Consider the following 21,970-nt stretch of genomic DNA (forward strand, 5'->3'; position numbering starts at 1 on the left):
ATCCATTGTCTTATTTTTTTTCTCTTTATTTCACAGCTCCAACATTAAGGGTCGTCAATGGCTGACACAAACTCTGCCTATTTCACTCACCCACCATTGAAAAATGCCTCATTTTATGGTAACATGTAAGTAGACCTGACAAACGGGCAGGTTGGGTTACCCGTGGGTCATGCGGGTGCGGGTCAAACGGGTTGGGTCAAAAAATGACCTGCATCCCTACGGGTCAGCACTTAGCTGACCCCACACCCACTGCGGCCGGTCAGCCAGTGGGTAACCCACAATTTTTTGCCAAAGAGTAATTTTTTTGGGGCGGTGATAAATTCACCCCTGCTACTATAAATACACCCCAAAGTTTTCAAGACGGTACAACCCACACCATAGGATGATCCAAACCGTCCATTTGATGGGCCACAACATAAATAGGTTGTGCCCCAAAAATCATTTCCATAGTATCATCCCAACCGTCTCATCTATAGAAGTTTCCATAATGTGAGTCCCTCTTTAGATCGGAGGGTTAGAATCATCCTATGGCAATGATTTTTTGGGCACAACCTATTTACGTTGTGGCCCATCAAATGGACAGTTTGGATCATCCTATGGTGTGTGGGCTGTACCATATATTTTGAAAAATAGGGGGTGTATTCAATTTAATTCCACTATTTAGCCACTCAAACCAAAAAGAAAAAAGAAAAAACCAATTATGTGTTCACCCGACCCAACCCCTGTTTTAGTGGGTGGGTGACCCGCAGGTAAATTTTGACGGATCACTCAAATGTGAACCCGTACCCGCAAATTTGCGTGTCGATTTTCCAACGTAAGAGAGCTGGATATAAGCTGCCCCTTGCTTTTGATATTCACACACCTATTTCATATATAAATTTGTTTTTCATCTCTCATTTGCTTCTTAGAGAGAGAGAGAGAGAGAGAGAGAGAAAAGAGAGCGAGAAAATAAAAAGGAAATGGAGAATCCTGCATCAGATTTTCCCGCCATTTCGAAATTCACAGCGTTAAACTGCATCGATATTTCCAATCCAAATATTCAAGAATCAGTTTCCCTTCTCAAACAGGTTCCATCTAATCTCCTCTTTCGATTCTGCTAATTTTTATTTTTTCTTCTTATTATTTCTTTCCTCCTCAAATTTGGCCAATTAGGCTTTGTTTCATCTATACATATGTTATTTGATATGCTTTTCATGAATGGTTATTAGTGTATTTTGATCATGATTCCGATTCATGTTTTGAGTTTGTTTACATGTTCCTGCTGATATAAATTAATACTTGCTTCTGGGTCATTTTGTTAATAGTTTATGTATCTACCCTTTGTATTTTTCTCCAATTTTTAAAGAAAATATAAAATTTTCTTAAATTTTCTTGATTGGTTTCTCTTATGAATTTTTGCTTCAGGCAAGTCTGGACTCTGGATTTTTCTATGTCATCAATCATGGAATTAGCCAGGAGTTTATGGATGAGGTTTTTTCCCAGAGTAAGAGGTTTTTTGAATTACCAATTGATAAGAAAATGAAGCTACTGAGGAATGAGAAGCATCGGGGTTATACACCTGTCTTAGATGAGATTCTGGATCCTGACAATCAAGTGAATGGTTTGTTTTATAAACACTATCTTATTGTATTATCTCTGTGAACTAGTTTTGTATTGTGGGGAAAGGATATGTTGATGGGGGAAAGTCTAAATGGAGCAATGAAGGCCTGTTAAAGTATAAAAGATGAATAACGCCTTTCTCCAATAGCTTAAGCTTTTGGAGAAGTTGGTAAGTTAACATGGTATCAGAGCCAAAGGTCTCGAGTTCAAACCTCCGAGATAGCAAAAATCCACATGCGATGGTCGGCCCAAAGTGGGACCACATGTGCCACGTGTTTGCCAAGTGGGCCACACGTGCGGGGGATTGTTAAAGTATAAAAGATAAATAACCCCTTTATCCAATAGCGTAAGCTTTTGGAGAAGTTGGTAAGTTAACAGGGCCTCTCCATTAAATATAATCAGGAGTTTCTAGAATTCAACTGTGGAAATTTGGTTACTTCTCACGTCACCTTCTCTCTCTTTTTGTGTTTTCAGAATTTATTATCATTAAATTTTGCTGATCTACTAATTCTTTTCCTCCTTTTGTTTCTTAGGAGATTATAAAGAGGGATATTATATTGGTGTTGAAGTATCAGAGAATGATCCACAAGCAGAAAAACCATTTTATGGACCGAATGTGTGGCCTTCTGAAGGTATTTTAGTCAAGTGTTTCTTATATTGTCATCCTTCAAAACATTAAGCTAGAGTTTTAATAACTAGCTTAGGTCTTGTTTCCTCATTCTCAGGGCCACACTGGCCCTGTTTAACTCAGCTTTTGCAATTGGAGTTTGGGGGCAAGCCTTCTGAAACTTTTCTCAGCAACACTTGTTTTCCCTTGTCTTTCACCTTCAATAACTGACCCGAGAATGTAGCATACCCAGAAATCTCATAAAATGTCCCCATCTTCTTTCACCTTCTATACCTGTCCCAAAGTTAAGAATTTGGCGTATTGTTCCCAGAAGTCTCCCTTTACGGATTTATGGCAGATATTGGTCAGACATGTTAATAAATTAAAAAATGACTTAAATAAACACTCCATGTACGTATGCCTAGATAGTAATCATGGATTTATGGCATATATTGGTCAGACATGTCAATATATAAGGAAAGCTGTTGGATTATTAATAAATAGGATCACTTCCCCATTCACTTGCATTTTTAATTACTGATTCTTATTTTACCTAGGGCTATGCATGCATATCGGGTCGACTGAGGTTTGGCATTGATTAATGAGATGTTCTGCTTGTACACGTCTGTCTCTTTATAATTCTTTTCATGAAGATATATCGAGTTGTTAAAAAATTGGATCACTACCCCCTTCACTTGCATTTTTTAATTGCTGATTCCGATTTTACCTAAGCTATGCATGCAGTTTTTTTTTTTTTTGAAAGGTGACTTTATAGATAGATCCGGGCTGGGGATAAGAGGTCCCCATAATACCCCCGTAATTACAATAGACACAAAATTACCACATGATGCCACTGAGGCTTATAATATAATCCTCTATGTCAGGGGAAATTGACATGGATTCCTGCATTACACCACATCTGGCAAGATGGTCCTCCATCTCGTTGACCAACCTCCTTCGGTACTCAATTGAAGGCTTGATTTCACTTACAAGGTCCTTGACTTCCGAAATTAGGTGGCTAGTCCTTCCTGGTCCTATAACCTCGTTCGAGACCCAAGTTATCGTATTCGAAGAATCACCCTCATCCGGGCTATGCATGCAGTTTTGGCATTTATTCTCTAATGCTTTTCATGAAGAAGTTGAGTTATTCAAGCATGGCATGTGACAAACATGCATAAATAAATTCATTGATACATATGAATTGGTCTGAACTTTATTAACCGTATTTAATCTTTTATTGTCTGAAAGATATTTTACCTGGATGGAGGGAGATTATGGAGAAGTATCATCGTGAATCACTGTAAGTTTCTATTTGTGTTTGTGTTCAAATGCATATAATATATATGAATTTGTTCTTTCCTAGTATAAGATTCTATATCATCTTGAAGGCATGTATTTCGTCTCCTTCACAATCTCAACTTAATTAACAAGTGGTAGTTCAGCCTTTAGTTATCATGTGGGAGAAGTGTGTTTATATTCCTTGATTCATCATGGGCTGCATATTGCTATCCATTTTACAACATTTGAACCCACGTTTGTTGGTTTCTATTCCTTGATTCATCTTGATGTCTTATGATAATCTGAAAAAGTGGGCGTGAAATAAACAACATATGAACCCACGTTTGATGTTTTTATGACAGATTAGTCGCATTTACTTTCTAAAGTTTTTTCTGCATGTGCTACCTTAGACTGTGGAACTGCCATATGAATTCAAGTTGTACGTTTACTTGAGCAATACAAATTTTTTAATTCTTTCTCTTGTTCATCCCTCTAATTTTTCTTTACCTTTTTTCCCATCTTCTATTGTGTTTGTCTCCTTATGTTCAATTATACTGTTGCTATTCATTATTCATATTATGCATTCTTATGATGTTTTTTATGCATTCTTATAATGTTGGCCACACACAAGGTGAATTCTGAATGACTGCCACTTGCTTTTATTCATGCATAGAGTTACATTTACCATCATTGTCTTCATCTTGCTCATCTAATTTATATTTATATTCAGTGGGGTGGCAAAAGCAGTTGCTCGGATCATAGCTCTTGCACTTGACCTGGCTGGTGATTTCTTTGATAAGCCTGAAATGCTTGGCGAACCTATTGCAACTTTACGCCTGCTACACTATGAAGGTGTAAGACAGATTACAGGTCATTCATTTTCGTTATTGTGATGTTGCCATTTCTTCTTGATATAATTTTTATCATTATTGGCGTCTTCTCATATCTTTAGGTAGAGCTTCCGATCCTACAAAGGGAATATATGGAGCTGGAGCACATTCTGACTTTGGTTTGATTACTCTTTTGGTATCAGATGATGTTTTGGGCCTTCAAGTAAGACCAGATCTGAATTTTTTTTAACATATACATAGTATTCATTTTCTTTTCTTTTTTCTTGACGTCAATTCTTATTAAATAAAGGTATACAATTCATCTTTTTGCCTCTAATTTTCCATAACTGGAGTTTCCTTACTTTGCAGATATGCAAGGACAAGGATGCTCAACCTCAGATATGGGAATATGTAGCACCACTGAAAGGGTGAGGCTGCCATCAATATTTGCGCTAATCTTTATAATATATTCTGAACTTGGGAAACTGTAGCTGTTTGCAGGTTCATTATTAAATTCTCTTACTGGGAAATAAAAGTCCTAACAACTAAAAACATGGAAATAAAGGGAGGAGTTTGACCGGTGAGGGGACGGGGATTGGTTTTGCTTAGCTTGTGCTTATTGGAATTTCAAATGGCGGCGGCGTTGTCAAATGGTGTAAGCAAAACAATCGGGATCACCTATCTGGAGTTATAACTTCATACACACGGAGGGGGTCGTGAAAAAGAAGAAACGAGGAATTAAATTGGAGACTTGGGCATTGGAGTTGTTCATCTTGCAACTACCTTAACTTCAGATGGAGGGGCAAATGCCGGAGGTGTCATTTGGCTAGAACGGAAGGTACTTCCTTTTCTGGTGAGAAAATGATCAATCCGGAAGCCTCATCATCTAACGCTAATAAGGAACCTGACCGATGGCCTGACTCTGGGATGATCTCTTCACCGGTCGAGGGAGGTACTCCGTCCTTAATTATCTCCGGGTAAGGAGGTGGAAACGAGATTGGAGACCCTCAAAAGCTGCCTAATAGGGAAGAAGAACACGTCTGGGACCCTTAATGATCTTTGGCTGTGGGCTAAAATATCTTGGGATATCCCTTCTCTTTCCTGTCCATGCTCCTTATCAAAGGATGAAGTTTTATTTATGTTTGAGTCGGAGGAGGAAGTCGCCCTGATCCTGGCTAAAGGAAATGAGGTGTGGGGTAGCCAATTGTATTCTCTCTCTACTTGGAGTACAGAGTGACTCAAGGTGTGGAGGCGCTTTGGGTTAACTTCTACAGCATCCCACTTCATGGATGGGCACATCAACAGTTGAAGCATTAGGAAATTTATTTGGTCGAGTCCTGAAGTGAAAATAGAAGGGGGCCACAATCAATGTATGAACTTCATGTCTGCTAAAATTCTCGCTCCATGGTGGAAACCCTCATCCATTGTTCAGATTCGGATATCGGGTCAGTGTTACATCGTCGGAGTTGAAGTATAGAGCAATAGACTTCAGTTGGGCTCCGACATTGATCACCGTGTGTCATTCCACTGTCCGGGGCTACCACCCCTCCCGGAGAATGGCCCCTCGAAGATCTGTATTCCGAATCTGGAAAGGCTCCCGTCGGCTCCGGTGACGAAGCTACCACATTTCTCTGAAAATTAGGGTAGGGGGACCGTTGACCCTATGGGGCCCACCTCGTTGAATTCAAATTTCAAATTTCATGCCTTGCTGAAGTGTTAGGGCATCTGCAGGGTATTGCTCCTCCCCCCTCTCTGTCTCTTTCTCTGAGTGACGACAGAGCCTTGGGATTATCAAGTAATCATCCTAGACTAGATTTCCCCCTACCCACATTATCGGGTCCTACTAAGAGAGGTTCCATGATGAAGGGGAGTCATCATAAACAACCTTCTAGGCGTGTCAGCTCCACGCGTACCTTTTCCTGGAAGGGTAGATTTGTGAAGTTGAGGAAAGATCTGGGAGCCACCAGGCCTGGGACTTCTGGATTATCTTCTCCTGGGGCATTTTTGGAGTCAAAGTCCAAATCTCGAAAGCCGAAATCTGGTCGCCCAGGGAAGCAAAGATCCAGAGTGGAAATATCCGGCATTCATGGGGGGTTTTCTTGTGGAAAATTATCCATGGAAAAAGTGGACGTTGCCTACAAAGGTAAATAGTGGGAGCTATGGTGGGGGCCCCTTGCTACCCAAGGTATGTGCCGCTTGTGGATGAAGGGGTATGCCAAGCCTTAGGCTTGGGAGTAGTTTGAAGTCGCTTGAAGAGTGGGATAACGACTAGGAAGGTTATATTCTTTATCCTGACATTGGTAATGCAGTGATGCTGTCAAATGGAGGAATGATTATCCCTATTTAATAATGGAGTGACCGAGATATCTGTTTTGGGACAAACACCCAAGGAATTCCAAAAGATTTGATTAAAGTATTCATTTTTTGGGGCTTTAATATAGCATGGGAAGTCGAAAAGATTTACTTGTATTGGGATGGATGGCAATGACTACTACGACGCCATTAATGCCCATTTATGACAGAAGGAGATCTTTGCACGCCATATTAATTGCGAGTCTGGACACCTGGTCTATGGTCAGTAGTCATCCTGAGGCGGCGTATCATCAAAATAGCCACCTACCTCACCTCTTCGCTTTCCTTCTAAATTGTAAGAGTGAAGGAAAAGCAATCACACCAGTACACCAGATGGAAAACTTGAACGATTCGTCCTCTACTCGACCTTCCCTCCTCGAGCCCCCTGTTTTTGGTCCGGAAGAGGAAACGATCTGTGAATTTACCTGAGACGGAGGATTCTTTAAAGAGGACAAAAGCTATGGTTTACAATGAGGAATTAGCTTCCAAACTATCGCCAACACCTAGAGAAGTGATTAGGGACTTTTTGAAGCGACAATGGAAGCTATTTATTGAGGCGGCTAACAGAAGGCTGGAAGTATTTTTTAGTGTAACAGGGTCGCGCAACGTTAAAGAACTCGAGACTTCTTCGATGGGAGGGAGATAAAAAGTCGGGGATCCAAAGATTGGAGGCTATCATCAATAGGAAAAGGGCATCTGGAGATATGGAACCATCGGATGAGGAACTCTTGGCTATTAGTCTTGATGAGGAGGTCTTCGCCTCTGAGATTGTTAGGCTCTTGTCAGACTTACATAAATGTTCATCTTAAGGGGAGCCTTCCAATAAGAGGTACTACAGTTTTTGACAACCCCAGGTTTTTCATGGGTAGTGGTTTAGAGGTAATTTGTTCAAGGGGTTTTAGGTCTTGAAGGATGTACCTTGATGAATGGAAAGTGGTAAGGATTTTTTGGTTTTTGGTCTCTTATGGCCAACAAAAGACCCCTGGTCCCAGACGTTGTAAAGATGTAAGGGACTGCTGGTCCCTAACTTCAGTAATTTTTGTTTGAATTATAATATATATACTTGTCGCTTTTCAATTTTTTTTTATTAAATTCTCTTACTGGGTTATTTGTTCTATATCTTTTTAACTTTTAAATATGTTTCCTATGTCAAAGATAAATACTGTTTATCTTGCTAAAAGCTAAACCTAAGGATTTGATTTCGTTTCTCTTAGCTTCATAGTGAGGCTTAAAGGGCATTTAGTTGATTCAATGTTTTTGTATGTCAATGTCAGCCAGTGTCCCGAACCTCGGGAATCAGAGCTGGAACTTAGTATATTCTTGAGTATTGATTCCCGAGAATTGGTGGGTAGAATGCAAAATCCCATAATATTGCCAATTTTTACTGTCATAAAATGAAGGTGGAAACCGTGGTTTCTGTTAGTCTTTTTTTTTTTTAAATTTCTTTTTTGTGGTTTGAGGGCAGTTTATTGGTTTAAACTTTAAAGTATTCATTTACCCTTCATGCATGAAAACCCCTAATTTTGATTGTAAACGTTAAACATTTTCTAATTGCTTACCCACCACTTCACCCTATGATGCTTGGATACTTGTGTAGGAACAACAAATCATGTCTGACACAATATGATATGGATACATGTACTCGAATACTTTATTTCATACTTTTATTGGTCAAGATAACTATAATGTTTTAAACATGTCACTTTCTTTGAATTAACTATCATGCTAATTTCCTATTAGTGTCATATATTATAATGCTGTATATAAGTCATAATATTTTAAATTTACCAAGATTTTCATCTTCTAAATTAAATTTAGTGAAGTTTTATGGTATTCTATATATGCATGTCTTAAATCCTAATCTCATGGTATGGCAGGCATAGTTGTCAAACTCTTAGGAGTCGTACGAGTTGACTCTCGAGTCGAGTCAAGTCGATGGGCTTTCGAATCGAGTAGCATGGGCAACTCGCCTATGTCGATGACTCTTATGAGTGGTCTAGTGACTCTTACGGGTCGCTGTGATTCAAGTCGAAAATATTAATCATTTTTGTACTTGCTGTTTTATTTTCCAATTATTTCTTCAATTGAGAGAAAGAAAGAGAATAGTAGAAATTCTCTTATCCCATTCGGAAGGATATCATCCTCATAATTATCCATGACTGTTTATGTCTCTAACATGACCACTTGATGAAATGTGGAGGGAAGTGGGGTAAATGGCCCCTACGGAACCAAGGTCTAAAAGATTGAAAAAGTCAGTCATTCACAACCACTGATGAAGGATTCCTCGAAAAGTTAAGGATTAGTAATACTTTTTCGAAATCGAATGGATTACTAAGACTCTTACAAGTCAGGTCGAGTCGCTGGTTGAAAACTTGAAATTGGAACTTAGAACTTAATCATTATTATTTTTTTGAATGATAGGAAATTACCGGGGAATTAAGCTAATGAGTCATACCATGAAGCTTTGGGAGAGGGTAATTGAGCATAGACTAAGAAAAGAGATTAAGGTGTCAGAGAATTAATTTGGTTTCATGCCCGGACGATCGACTATGGAAGCTATCTTCTTGATTAGGCGGTTAATGGAGAGATTTAGAGAAAATAAAAAGGACCTTCATATGGTTTTCATTGATTTGGAGAAAGCGTAGAAATGGGTTCCCAGGAGTGTTATGTGGTGGGTCCTTGAAAGAAAAAAAGTGCCTACTAAATATGTTGATGTGATTAAGGATATGTACGATGGAGCAATAACTAGTGTTAGAACCACGGATGGCACGTCTAGTGAGTTTCCAATTACAATAGGATTGCACCAAGGATCAGCTCTAAGCCCTTATCTTTTTACACTAGTTATGAATGAGCTTACGGAGGGTATCCAGGATGAGGTGCCGTAGTGTATGTTATTTGCAGATGATATATTATTAATCGACGAAACCAAAGTAGGAGTAAATGCTAAATTAGAGTTATGGAGAACTACTTTGGAATCTAAAGGTTTTAGACTGAGTAGGATTAAGACAGAATATATGGAATGCAACTTTAGTAATGTAAGGAGGTGGGACGAGGACGTAGTAAATATGAGTGGACAGGAGGTACCTAAGAGGGATATATTTCGATATCTTGATTCAATTCTACATAAGGAAGGAGAGATTGAAGAGGATGTTAACCATAGAATAAGAGCAGGTTGGTTGAAGTGGAAGCTTGCCTCAGAAGTTCTGTGCGACCGTAAAATCCCTACCAAGTTGAAGGGAAAGTTTTATAAGACAGCTGTGAGGCCAGCCATGCTATACGGCTCAGAATGTTGGGCCACCAAAAAGCAGCATGTGCATAAGATGAGTGTAGTGGAGATGCGAATGCTTAGATGGATGTGCGGCCACACAAGGTTAGATAGAATTAAAAATGAAGACATTCGTAAAAAGGTGGGGGTGGCTCCAATCGAGGAGAAGATGAGAGAGCACTGCTTAAGATGGTTTGGACATATCCAACGTAGGCCTTTGGATGCTCCGGTGAGAAGAGGTGATTCGTGCCAAATTGAGGGAGTAAAAAGAGGTAGGGGTAGACCGAAAATAACATGGGTAGAAACAGTGAGGAAAGACTTGATAGCTAGGAACTTAACAGAAAACATAACCTTGGATAGGATAGAATGGAAGAAAATGATCCACGTAGAAGAACCCAACTAGAACCAGGATTAGAGCCGGGTAGATCCCTTTTACCTTCTTCATGATTTTTTTTCTAAAGGATTCATTTAGCCGACCCCAACTAGCTTGGGACAAAGGCTTTGTTGAGTTGAGTTGAGATAGGAAATTACATTAAATGTGAAAAAATACCGAGGAGGCATATACAAATAAAGAGATAGAAAAAGAAAGACAAGAACAAACCCCAATGCAAGGGTCAAGGAGGAATGCAATCAAATAACTCAACTCTCTCCCTATAGACACTATCTCTAGATAAATTGTATGCCACGCCATTAGCTGACCGACGAACATGATGGAAAGAAATCGATGCTTCCCCCACCCTGTCTTGGATCCCATTGAAGAAAGAAGCAAATCTCCAAGGGAAGGAATGAGAGCCACTAAGCCACCTTATCACATTGAGTGAGTCTCCTACCACTAATTCAAATCTTCATTCTCAAGACACCTTATTCCTTGGTAGATAGCATGCACTTCAGCTTCATTAGCGTCTGCGACTCCGATGGGACCTGCAAAAGCCCATTTCATAGCTCCAAATTCATACCTCAAGACTCCACCAATTCCGGTAGGACCAGGGTTCCCCATGCTAGACCTGTCAAAGTTAGATTCAAAAACATGTGCGGGAGGGTCCCAATCTTGGACAATCTTAGGTTCTTGGCAAATTTCCTTCCAACCATACTGTAAATCATGGGCGGATATAAATCTAAAGCAGGGAAGGGTTTTCACCCATGATTAATTTCCAATCAGAAGTTAATTATTTTGTGCATGCAATTTACAAGCATATAGTTATTTATATTTTTGGCTTAGTGCTTTATCTAAGTGCCATTGGATTATTTTGTTTACATGCTTCATCTTTTGATATATGATTATATTTTGTTCAAATAAATTTGTGTTCTTGTCAAAAACTCTTATGAGTCACGAGTCATAAAATTAAGAAATCGAGTCACGAATCGAGTCACAGGTTGACAACTATGATGGCAGGTTCGTATCCATGCCAATTTCCTAGAATTTTGAAAATGCTGACGTGTATCTTCGTTCTGTGTCGGTATTCGTATCTGTATTCTTATCTTGGTATTGTAGCTCACACTTATGCTCTCTTCTTTCCTTCTCTACTGACACACTAGAAATCTCTGTCACTCACTCACTCCCACCTCCCTCCCTCCCTCTTGCTTGGATCATGAGTTAAAGAGGTTTTTTTTTTTTTTGGTAAGCTGGGTAAACCTATGACCTCAAAGTTGAGGGACGAAGCCTTGAAAAACTGAGGTCTGCAACACAGAGGACTTCTCAATAGGTCACCCATCGTAGTTGTACTCTTACCCGAGCACGTCTCAGAGCTGACCCTTCTCTCCCTTTTATCTCCTAGCACCTTTTAACATAGAAACAAACCCTATGTGCACCTCTCGTGCCCTCATCTTATCCTCTCCATATCCATCCTAAATTTCTTTTGATTCTTGGAAGCTGAGTAAAAAGTTGATCATTTTTCTTCAATTTTCCACCACTTTCATTCTCTTCTCATGTCCCAGCTATGAATTCTCTTATTAAATCAATATTTTTTTTTCATTTTCTTCATCCAATTGTGACTTTATGTTTACTTGTTCAACTAATCTAATTTCCTTGTCCTCTGTTGAATTGACTCACCGCAATGATCTGGATGATTTGAAAGTTGGTGGTCATTTTTGGAGCATTGACATAAACCATAAAATAGAGTTTATGGTTATATACAAGTTAGAAAATTTTAGGTACATATAGAAGAATAATAGCTTTATAGGTCCATGGTTTGAGTAGCAGCATCCTTCCCCCCACTTTCTAGACCAAATAATGAGCTGGAATACCAGCCACAGAAAATATGAAAATAACAGGAAACACTTTTGCTTAAAGAAAATGTCACTGTGTATGTTTCAAGAAAGGGCAAGTTGAATTTGGATGCTAATTAGTCTGAGACTGTATACATGAACTTCTGATTTATGACAGAAAGGCTTCTTTGTGTTTCATATGAGCACTGTCTGTCAGCTAGTTATTGATAGCTCATTCTTAATGAGAACAATATGCTTAGTATTTTCTTTATGTTTGAACTTTATTTTCCAGAGCATTCATAGTAAATCTTGGCGACATGCTTGAGCGTTGGAGCAATTGTATTTTCAGGTATGCCTCTCTCTCATTGATAACTATTGCCAGTGTTTCAGTTGTATCACATTTGACAGTAGTAAATAAATATTCTTATACTGGGATCATTGCAAGACAATTATCTTTCCTAAGTTGTTTTTGCCTAAACTGAACTAATTCTTTCCTTTGTGGTCGGCATGATGTTTAATTGCTCGTGAAGGTAGTAACTAACTAATCTTCAAAGGTTGAATAAACTACAGTGGGTCCTTTTTTTTGATAAAGATACAATTTCTTTTAAAAGAAAGGATTAGAAATGCACTTTGGACGGTAAAGATTACCCCATGTAAAGGGAGGTGCTAGATGCTCCTGATTTGGCAAGACAATCAGCCAAGTCATTGGTACTGAGAACACCATGCAAACACATATCTTTAATCTCATCCATGAGATTGGCTAGTCTCCACAGGCCATCGCAAATTCCTTTGGCCAACAAAACAGTATTAGAGGAATCATTTTCCACTCCCAAACTACCCTCCATCTGGTGATGACAGTGGTCAATCTGTGGTGAAGAGCACGGACCTCGGCAGGAAGGTATTGGAGGTGTTTGTAGGAATTCATCGAACTACAGTGGATCCTGTAGTAACGATTTTTCTAGATATGCTAATTGATGTGGATCGTGGGGTCTCATCATTCTCAAAGTCTCATGGACAAGAAAAGGGTCAAGATTAATTGGAAAAGGGACCCAATTAGACCATATGGATGATAATGTTGGAAGTCAGCCCAACCTTTTTAGTTTGGGATAAAACTTTGTAGTCATGGTCATAATTATTTTGTAATATTTTTAGCGCAGTTTAAAAACTTCCCAAGTCAATCATCGACTAGCTCGAGTTGACTCCCCTATACCTTGGCCGAGTGTAGTTCGAGTCTAGTTTAGCCCCACCAGGTCAATCAAAAACTCCTTTGACTTGTTTGAATTAATTGCCCAAGTCAACTCTCTTTTACCATGGCCTTGTTCTCGTCCGAATCCAAGTTTTGGAACACTGATTTTTAGTGAACTTTAATTGAATTTAGAAGTGACTATAGTCTGGTATTTTTTGTAGTGTCTATCAGTGGAAACATGAATAGTATTTTTTGGTTTATAGTATGTTTAGGTTTAGCTGGTTCGTTGTGTGTTTATACTTCTATTTCAGAGTCTTTCTGTCTAAGAAAAGGCTTGTTAAAGGTTTTCAATGGTTGAGATTAAAACATGATCAATGGCTAGGGCTTCTTAGGTTTCATTATTAATTATTAATAATCTCTAATATTATGATTAATATTATTATGTATTTTATTTTAATGTTAGATATTGAAATGTATTTTTACTAAGTAAATATGCATGCACGTAGGATGGGGAGATATACAGACTATGGTTCAAGTGTATAAAAGTAAAGGCTTGTGCAAGAAAGTGGTTTTATTATGATATTCAAACAAAAAAGGAGCACTTCAGACTCCAGCCTGTCAAAAAAAAAATGCGGTTATTTAAAGATATTCAAACAAAAAAGGAGCCCTTCAGAATCCACATGAAAATAAAGAGTTGACCTTGACTCTCTCTCTCTCTCTCACTCTCTCTCTCTCTCTCTCTCTCTCTCTCTCTCTCTCTCCTGAAATGCGATGTGCATTAATGACATACTCCATTCAGTCATTGCAAATTGGAGGATGCAACTTCCAACCGTGACATCCTTAATCGATTTTGGAAAATGCTAAGAAACAACAATTTATAAGAAATCCAAATAAATCAAGCATCATTAGCTGAAATAAACATTATGATCTTTTTTATGTCTTAACTTATATTAAGCACTAAGGCATAATTTTTCTTATGTTGGTAATGCATCATTTTTTTATGTTGGTCTGCATGCATATACATGGAAACAAAGAGCATACAAGAAATGTGAAGCTTATGCACAATATAGAACATCTTTTGATAAAAGAAAATAGAGAGAACTAATAATTTTTTTTGAAAGATGACATATTCCATTAATATTGAGATAGCATTCGGGACCAGGAGTCCCAACCTGCTTATACAAAATATTAAATGGAGGCCCGGGCATAACCGTTGCCAATACAAAGAAACAGAAGTCAAAAGTTATAGTTCAAAAAACCAAAATACTCCAAAATACTCGATCCTCTCTTAAGCAGGAGGAATAATTACAGAAAGGACACTATTTGTAAGTCTTCCCTTTCAGCTCCAGCTTTGGCTAGGCTATCTGCTACTTCGTTTGCCGATCGCCTACGATGTTCAATTCTCGGTTCGAGTACCCTTATCAGATCCAATATTTCCGCAACAACTTCCTGCAGTTTCCAAGGTCCCTTTGATAGCCCAGAGGCCCAAGCTACTGCGACTGTGGAGTCGCTTTCCACAGTTAGGGGTCGCTGATTATTCTCAAAGGACCACTGTAATCCGAAGAGAAGAGCTCTGATTTCCGCCTCGTTTGCATCACATATACTGGCCGGCTGGTCCTGAATATGTCATAACCGTCGAAGCGGAAGCATTTCTAATGACTCCCCTTATACCCGCCCTCCCTGGATTGCCAAGAGAACATCCATCAAAATTAAATTTCAGTCACCCCGTTGGTAGTGGTATCCATTTAGGTTTAGGTTTAGTTCTGATAGTTCTGTCCCATATAACCGACCACCAGTTCCTTATAAGGTCTCCCATCCCATAGGGAATTTATTTCTTAAACTTTGTCCATGAGACCAATTCCACTTTAATGTCCGATGCCATACGACAAGAAGTTCTACTTTTTTCCTCAAAGATCCGTCTATTGCGTTCCTTCCAGATATTCCAAGTTATGGCGTATGGGTAGGTCGCCCAAAGCTTTCGACCTGTGTCACTGAAAGGGCTCGAGCGCCATCTGAGGTAAAGGGAGCTAATAAACTGAGGACAGACTCAGGAAATCCCGAAAGCTCCAATTGCTCTTACCCACAGATGGTATGAATATGGGCAATGCAGCATGAGATGATCTAACGTTTCCTCATTTTGCTGACAGAGGACGCACATACTTGCTAGGCTGAATTGCCTTTTCTTTAGGTGATCACAGGTATTTATCTTCCTTTGGATCAACGTTCACCCAAAAGCAACCACCCGCGAGGTGCTAGAGATCTCCAGATTCGCCTTATCGGTGATGGATGTCAAGCATTTAAAGCCGTAAAGAAAGATTTTGCAGTGAAGTCCCCATTAGATGCCGGGGTCCAAATTCGCTCATCTTCCTTAAATTGTGAACAATATGTTGACTCCAAAGTTGAAAGAAGCCTCTGTAGATCCTGGATTTCCTCCTCCTTGAGGTTCCGACGTAAGCGAATATCCCAGAAACCTCTGCCTCCCTGACCTTCTCTAATTAGGTAATCTGAGACCGTTGCTTCAGGGGATATGGCAATTCTGAATAATCTTGGGAATTCCATGCGTAGGAATGACTGACAACACCAATGATCCAACCAGAATCGTACATTTGTGCCTTTACCCACTTTATAGCGTATTCCTTGTTCAATCTTCCTTGACAGAGCAGATAGATTTCCAAGCTTCCGATCCCTTCCCTCCCGATGGTCTTTTAACATTCCAGCCCCTGCATTCTGATCCATATTTCAGCCCTGTTACCCGTTGCCATAGCGTCGATTTCTCCACACCATACCTCCATAACCATTTTTTCAGTAATGATTTATTTCGCATTCTGAGCTTACCAATCCCCATGCCCCCATTCCGTTTGGATTGTGTAACCTTCTCCCAACTGATTAGATGCTTCGTCTTTTTTGACTTACCATCTCCATCCCATAAGAAGTTCCGCTTTAATATTTCGATTGTCAAAGCTACCTTGACTGGAATTTTAAACAGCGACATGAAATACACCGGCATGTTGGAAAGTGCCGCTTTTATTAATGTTATTCTTCCCCCAAGAGAAATGTACTTCTTCTTCCATGTTGCTAGCTTCCTCTCAATTTTTTCTACCACCGGGTCCCATTAGGCAGCCGACGGTATGCCAAATCCTAAGGTTAAACCTAGGTAAGATACAGGGAAGGTCCCAGCACTACACCCAATTAGCGTTGCCAATCTTTGAACCTCGATCTGGTCCATGTTAATTCCTAGGAGCATACTTTTGCTAAAGTTGATTTTAAGACCCGAGGTAACCTCAAACCACTTGAATATCTTTATGATATTAGGGATGGCCTGGGAGTTGTTTTGCAGGAAGACTAGTGTGTCGTCCGCGAATTGGAGATGAGTTATTTCTTCACCTGAAGGCCCAGATTGCATCCCGCGGATCAGGCCCATTTGGTTCGCTTCCGCCAGCATCTGACTGAGGGCCTTGACCACCATTATGAACATATATGGTGCTAATGGGTCCCCTTGACTGATAGCCCTTGACGCCTTGAAGAATCCCTCCGCCAAACCATTGATGATGATTGAGAAAGAGTTAAATGATATAAGCGATCTAACCCATTGCCTCCATTTTGGACCAAATCCCATCTTTTCTTGTATAAAATCAAGGACATCCCAATCTACATGATCGTAGGCCTTCTCTATGTCTATTTTAAAAACTAACCCCCGAACATCCACTTATCTTCAGCGAGTCAATAAGTTCATTGGCAATTAGGAGACCATCCAAAATTTGCCTCGATTCGACGAAGGCTCCTTGGAACTGGGATATAATATCCCCCATGATATTTTTCACTCTTCTTGCGAGTAGCTTGGAACTGGGATATAATATCCCTACTACTACTACTACTACTACCACTACTACCACTACCACCACTACTACCACCACCACTACCACCACTACCACCACTACTACCACTACCACCACCACCACTACCACCACCACTACCACCACTACCACTACTACCACCACTACTACCACTACTACCACTACCACTACTACCACTACGAACACTACTACCACTACTATGACGGTGACACACTTCATATTATCATCTAGACATTTCATGAACTTATAGTCAAAATCATAGTTTTGTCAGGGTGCTCTTCCTCTTATGATTCTTTTGTAATCAGCCTTGTATTCAACTCCATGTATGTATCTAGAAGTCATCTGTTGCCTCAAAGATGTAGGGACGTATTCATCTAGAATCTTCTATTATAAATGTACATCATAGATCTCCTTTCATCCTTAAATGTGAAAAAGTTAAATGATTTAAGCTATAAGCATGAAAGTTGATACCTACTGCCACTGGTAAGGAACATGACCTATGAAGATGGTAGACCATCATACAAACTGTTTTTCAAGGAATGAATACTTCTTTTGACGAGTTGATGAATGAAAAGAGTTTCGTGTTGTTTATCAGTTTTACTGAACTAATGTGATCACTCCTGTTATGGGACTATTTTCTTCTTCTTTTTTGAATGGTAAAGATTGGTGGTGCTTCCCAAGGTCAAACTGGGGACCTACAGTGTATTAGACCTGATGTGATAACTGACTACACTGCAACCCCTTACATTCCTGTTATGTAACTATAGTGCAGCTGTACTGCTTCAAAATTTACACTACCTTGCGTATGTTGATGGATACATTCTTGAGAACTAATCAGGCATTTTCGTTTCATTGCAGGTCTACGTTGCACCGAGTAGTAGTGAGACAAGAGCGCTATTCTGTAAGATTCATGCTACCCCTATCCTACCACAGGCTTTATGATCTTGGATCACACAAAACTTGGGCTTGATTGAGAAGTCTTCTTAAGATTTCTGAGTCTGAAATGGCTGTTGCACTGAAAAACTTGCTGATTTTATAAAAAGCTAATCTAATCAAAGGATTCACTTGGGGTATAGTTAATGCCTTCCAAAGAGGTCCTTAGTTGATTTTTTTAGAACTGAATTTGTACATTATTCTTGGAGACTAGATAATCTGAGTTCCGAGTCAATTTAAATGATTCTTGGACTAAACAATCTGAGTTAACTCAGCTGAGTTCTGAGTCAATTGGCGGTAGTTTGATTATTGTGTTGAACATTTCTATGAAGAAGTCTTTCTTTTTTTTGTTTTCTGGTAGAAAAGCATCTTAATATTTGTCATCTTCTCACTTTTGTCACCGAATCTAAGTAGGACTTCATATTTATTTTACTATCCTGAACTGTTTGTTCTGCATAGACTTCGAACCCTTATTTGAATTTGGAATTTTTGGGTCAGTAGGATCTTGTATGATTTCATGGATTTCAAGTAGGAAGGATCTTCATATATTCTTATACTGCAATCTTTTTGCTGTGGTATTTCTCTAGTTACATGGCCAATCTTTTACTGTGTTCATTTGTCCTGTATCTTTTTTTCTCTTGGGACAGATTGCATTCTTTGTGGAACCTAGCCATGATTGTCTTGTGGAGTGCTTGCCTTCCTGCAAGTCAGAGACCAACCCTCCCAAGTAAGCTCTAGTCATCAAAAAGCATGATCATCCATTATTGCAGAATTTTTACTGTGGTTTATTCGCTTATGGCATGCATTAAAATGTCATGCAAAATTTGCATCGCATTTCCATCTGTTAGCACATTATTGGGGGTGCAACTTGGATTAGGTTGGGTCAGGTGAAGGCCAAACCAGAGGTAGCATTACCCCAACCCAACCCAACCCAACCCAACCCAACCCAACTCAAGACTCAGTCAAGGAGGCTTAACTCTCCCAACCTGCCTCTCTAAATCTCTCAGACCTTCCCCAGCCCGTCTAAACTGATTTTCCAAATTGGGACGGGTTGGGTTCTGGTTATATATAACCCTCGATTTTGAAAATCACAATAAAATTTGGGGAATAGGTTCAGGTTCGGGTTGCCCAAAAGGCCTCAACTCTAAACCAACCCAAAATTAAATCAGGCTGGCTTTTCCCAACCCAACCCAAGCCGAAATCGGGTTGAACCCAGCCCAAGTTGCACCCATGGTTTTAAATTTTGTCCGAAATCCGAAGTTTCGGGTTTCGGTCGAGATCGAAACTGAAATTGGTAAATAGCCGAAACGGCAGTTTATTTCGGCCGAAATTTCGTAATTTCTTTTATCCTGAAATTTCGTCTGAAATTTAAGGGATTTCACCCAAAAATCTCGATTTTTTTATGATTATTTAATATTATCCTGAAATTTCGGTTGAAATTCTGTGTGAGAAATTAGCCGTTAATTTGATTTTGTCGGATTTCAGCAATGAAATTTTGGTTTTGATGAGGACCTAAATGGCAAACGCATTCCGAAACCGAAATTTGAAACCATGGTTGCACCCTGTACACATTTTACATTTGATGGCAATTTGCAGCCAAATCTTCAGTTATTTTCTGTTGTCCTTGAAGCATGTAGAATTTCTTATTTTGATATATATCGATTTCTTATGATTAAACAGCATTTTATTTTCAACAACTATTATTTGATGGTGATATTTACTAGGTTTGCTCCGGTGAAGTGCGGAACTTACCTAATCCAGCGATACAGTGATACTCACGTTGATCTGAGCTCATATCAAAAACATCAAACATAGTTGGATTTGAGTTGCAGTTCTCTTTACAAATGGCTGATATCGCATTCTGCATTTTGAGTCTCTTTAAGCACAATGCCTGAGCCAAGCATGCATCATTGATTTCTATTACATAGATAATAAAGAAAGAAGGTTTCTCTTCTTTTGTACATGATATTATATGTATAATTAGGGACAGGGTCGATCCCCATTATATTAAGGGTTGCAACTTTGGATCAGATGTTTGATTCCAGAGGTTACCTACCAAAAAAGCAAACAATAATCAAAATTTTATTGTAATTGCAGTTCATCAGTGTAGAACAAAACAATAGCACATTGTCAAATTCAATTCTTGATATGTTGTATTATTATAACATTGTATGTAGTTGGGGCTCAAATATTTAATATTGCTGGTGGCCTTATTTTATTTAATAAATTAGAGTTAATTATCAGATAGGTGCCCTGGTCCTTCACACCTAGTCATGTGACATTTCTTTTGTCCAACTCTATCCTAGTTCTCCATGTTTTTGATGCACCAGGTTTTATACAGGTCCGTTTGATAAGAGGAAAAATGAGGTGACCTACTGCCATTGTCAAGCAAAGTTTCCCTTTCCCTGCCTGTATTTGTTGTTGGTGCTGTTGCTACTGCCACACTAGAGTTCATGGCTACTGCAACAATCACAATCCACTAAAGAGTTGTTAATTTGTATGGTGTATGGTGTCTAGTTGTTAATTTGGAGAATTTTGCACGATGTGTTTCTTACTTTTTGAACCTCTATTTCAAAAACCTTGTGTTCAATAAATTAATAGGTGGAAAAAATTAATGACTGGACACCCTAGCATTCCTCATTGTTAAGGGCCTCTTTAACTTTTATTTTGCCTTCTAAAAGAGTGAGCCAAAGTCTGGCTTGGCAAAAACCAGGCAGATGGATATTATTGAAGCACAGAAAGATGAGGAATAGATGTCTTCCTGTTTGGACAATGAAGATTGCAATGATCTTTGGGCTATGGCTTATCCATGTGTGGCCTAACAGAAACAAAAAGGTAAAATTACCAGGAACTCCCTATATTGAAGTTTACAACAAAATTTCCTCTTAAATTCTATTAATTACCAAAATACCACTTTATATGCTTTAAATAATTTTATTAGATTTTTTACCTATTTTATACTTTGATTAAAACTGGAGAGAGAGAGAGAGAGAGAGAGAGAGAGAGAGAGATCATTGGTAAAAAGCAACTTTAGAGCCCCACAATGCTAGGGGTACCTTAAATCAAAACTGTTGATCATGTAGAACATCTTTAAGACACGACCCTACTCCCATCCCTAATAAAATGATTACAAAAATCAATGGTTTAAAATGTTTTTAGCAGAAGTCCAAAACTATATTTGCCAGAATTATAGTTTTGGTTCTGATCAAAAGATCCAATCACGTACTTGTGTTATAAATCTGAGTCGAATAATCAGTTTTAGACTCACAATCTATTCTCAAAATCCAAAACAATTTGGAGTCCAATAATCAGTTTTGACTTCTCAAAATCTGTTATCAAAATCCAAAACAAATAGGGCCTTAATTTTGAGTCCAATAATCGGTTCTCAAAATCCAGAACATAAAGGGCCTCAGTGTTGATTTCCATTGTCAATCTCAGCCTTTTCACCTTCATTGAAGGGTCAGTTTCATTTCAAGATTGGCTCTATACCAGAATGAAAGTTTTTTTTTTTTTTTTTTTTTCAGATTATTGATAAATCCAAAGATGTCACAATCTCTCCAAGGGACAAATGCAGCTTAAGAATCTATATCCAACTGCTCTCAACAGGACTTTTTTATACTATGCATGGCCATATTTTCCCTGTAAAGAAATAAGTGGGGGCAGCACTTGTGTTCAATAATCCAACCAAATCTGTTATGGATGGCCTATGTGCCAAAACACTCCCATTAAATTACCAAAACCCTTTTGATCTGTGGAGATTTTCTTGATGAATCTAGACAGTTATTTCTTATTCTCTAACCATTCATGCAGAGGGTACAAATTGTAGGCTTAGAATTGTCTAATGAGGGAGCAATTTAGTGT

At 38.9% G+C, this 21,970-nt stretch overlaps 1 protein-coding gene across 5 annotated transcripts; it reads left to right on the forward strand.

Annotated features, from left to right (window-relative positions):
* Positions 1-898: 898 nt before the first annotated feature.
* Positions 899-20,649, forward strand: LOC143852348 (azadirone synthase LFS-like). 5 transcript variants are annotated; one of them, XM_077361733.1, is made up of 11 exons: positions 899-1,067; positions 1,405-1,600; positions 2,133-2,231; positions 3,455-3,506; positions 4,215-4,354; positions 4,437-4,537; positions 4,684-4,742; positions 12,429-12,485; positions 18,035-18,077; positions 18,757-18,836; positions 20,440-20,649. In XM_077361733.1, exons 1-11 carry the CDS (start codon positions 960-962, stop codon positions 20,555-20,557), a joined length of 1,053 nt encoding a protein of 350 aa, XP_077217848.1. In that variant the 5' UTR covers positions 899-959; the 3' UTR covers positions 20,558-20,649. The 5 variants fall into 5 exon arrangements, with proteins under 5 accessions (XP_077217848.1, XP_077217865.1, XP_077217853.1 ...); XM_077361750.1 differs by having other exon boundaries at positions 900-1,067; positions 20,451-20,649; XM_077361738.1 differs by having other exon boundaries at positions 901-1,067; positions 4,215-4,336.
* Positions 20,650-21,970: the final 1,321 nt, after the last annotated feature.

The sequence above is a fragment of the Tasmannia lanceolata genome, unplaced genomic scaffold (genome assembly GCF_043159265.1).
Source record: "Tasmannia lanceolata isolate RefF3 unplaced genomic scaffold, GAP_Taslan_0.1 ptg000003l, whole genome shotgun sequence".
NCBI lineage: Eukaryota > Viridiplantae > Streptophyta > Magnoliopsida > Canellales > Winteraceae > Tasmannia > Tasmannia lanceolata.